Source organism: Mirounga angustirostris, unplaced genomic scaffold (assembly GCF_029215605.1).
Source record: "Mirounga angustirostris isolate CCGP_5_RB_7025 unplaced genomic scaffold, mMirAng1.0.hap1 SCAF_1, whole genome shotgun sequence".
Lineage (NCBI taxonomy): Eukaryota > Metazoa > Chordata > Mammalia > Carnivora > Phocidae > Mirounga > Mirounga angustirostris.
In genome coordinates this window covers 31325505-31327145 of record NW_026991709.1, presented here as the reverse complement: position 1 = coordinate 31327145, position 1641 = coordinate 31325505, and the positions used below count along the sequence as shown (strand labels likewise).

General features: G+C 35.5%; 1 protein-coding gene across 1 annotated transcript; it reads left to right on the top strand.

The window, feature by feature from the left end:
- Nucleotides 1–412: 412 nt before the first annotated feature.
- On the top strand, nucleotides 413–841 carry LOC123834492 (large ribosomal subunit protein eL33-like). The gene has a single exon (XM_045863622.3). The coding sequence runs from the start codon at nucleotides 475–477 to the stop codon at nucleotides 805–807; it is 333 nt and encodes a 110-aa protein (XP_045719578.1). The 5' UTR covers nucleotides 413–474; the 3' UTR covers nucleotides 808–841.
- Nucleotides 842–1641: the final 800 nt, after the last annotated feature.

The window sequence follows — 1641 nt, the reverse complement described above, 5'->3', positions numbered from 1 at the left end:
TAACCACTCTGTGCTCAGGTTTCTCATATCTGAAATGGAGAAGCTAGTAGTATCTATTTCATTGCAAAATGAATGAGGTATCAAGAACTCTTTAAGTGTTAGTTATTGTAAGTAACATGTGCCAGGCATTATTTAGATCTATGGCAACATGGTTGACCCTATCAAGATAACATTCTATTAGAGACAAAATAAGCAAACAAGTACTAATAAAACATGGGTTGTGATAATTGCTCTAAAGGAAAATAAAACAGGGATGAGTATATGGTATGGTGTGTAAGTTGTTCTGTGTGTGGCTCTAAGTTATTTAGAGTAGGGAATGAAGTCTTCTCTGGAAAGATGGTATTTGAGAGACTTAAATGGAGAAAGTGAGTCTTATAAATGATCAGGTTAAGATATTCTTTATTTGCTTTCTTTTTCCGCCATCTTGGAGTCTGTGGAGGCCTGCTGGGAACAGGACTCCTCTAATGCCAAATAATGTCTGGAAGGCTGTGGTCCAAGGCCATTTTTGCTGGCTATAAGCGGGGTCTCCAGAACCAGAGAGAGCACACAGCTCTTCTTAAAATTGAAGGTGTTTATGCTCGAGATGAAACGGAATTCTATCTAGGCAAGAGATGTGCTTATGTGTACAAAGCGAAGAACAACACAGTGACTCCTGGAGGCAAACCAAACAAAACCAGAGTAATCTGGGGAAAAGTAACTCGTGCTCATGGAAACAGTGGCATAGTTCGTGCCAAATTCCGAAGCAACCTTCCTGCTAAAGCCAGTGGCCACAGAATCCGTGTGATGCTGTACCCCTCAAGGATTTAAATTTAATGAAAAGTAAATAAAGGTGTAGATTTGTTCTCTTGTAAAAAAAAAAAAGATATTCTTTATTTCGTCTTCCCTATTATCTTAGCTTTGCCCATCTTGTACAATATTTTTTACAAAGGTGATGATTAATTAATTTCTAAGTTGATTTATATCACAAATTGAAGATTGATAGGTTTCGATGGAATATGCACAAATTATACTTGAAAACTCAAGGGAGAAGGGATGTGAACTTTGTCATCTAATAATAATGAAGGGAGAGCTGACACTTTCTTAATACCTCAGACATGTAATGGTTAAGAAAATACTGAGTATGATCTATTTATAGAATCTCTGCAGAAGTTTAGAAGAACTGTGCAGATTTACTGATGGAAGGAGAGCCAATTAGAGCTGCCATGGTGGTTCAGTTCCCCTATGAGGGACATAAGGAAAAGTATACTTGTCATGAGGACCCAGATTCTGTTAATGTTCCTGTGACTTTGTTTTAATTGTTGTGAAAATTAAGTAAAATAAAAATTGTGAAAGCACTTTACAAATCAGAGTATGTTCTGTATAAAAATTACTTATTTAAAAAATGGAAGATCACTTATTCTTACTTATAAGATGAAGAGGAAAAAGGAGCTAGAAATCTTTTCATTTCATGCATCATTCAAGCTTAGGATAAATTATCATAATGCCCTGCAGGTAGAGAAAATGTATAGTTCTTCCTGAAAGATAAAATAAATATCATCTCTTTTGTGTTCCTTTTTGTGGCCAGAAAAAAAAAAAAAAAACAAATCAGGGTAGAATGTGCCCTATAATCATTCTTTCCTCTCTGAATCATTTTTGTTTCAC

Excerpts from the sequence above, each read along its gene's own strand:
- LOC123834492 (XM_045863622.3), top strand. The coding sequence starts at position 475 with ATGTCTGGAAGGCTGTGGTCCAAGGCCATTTTTGCTGGCTATAAGCGG.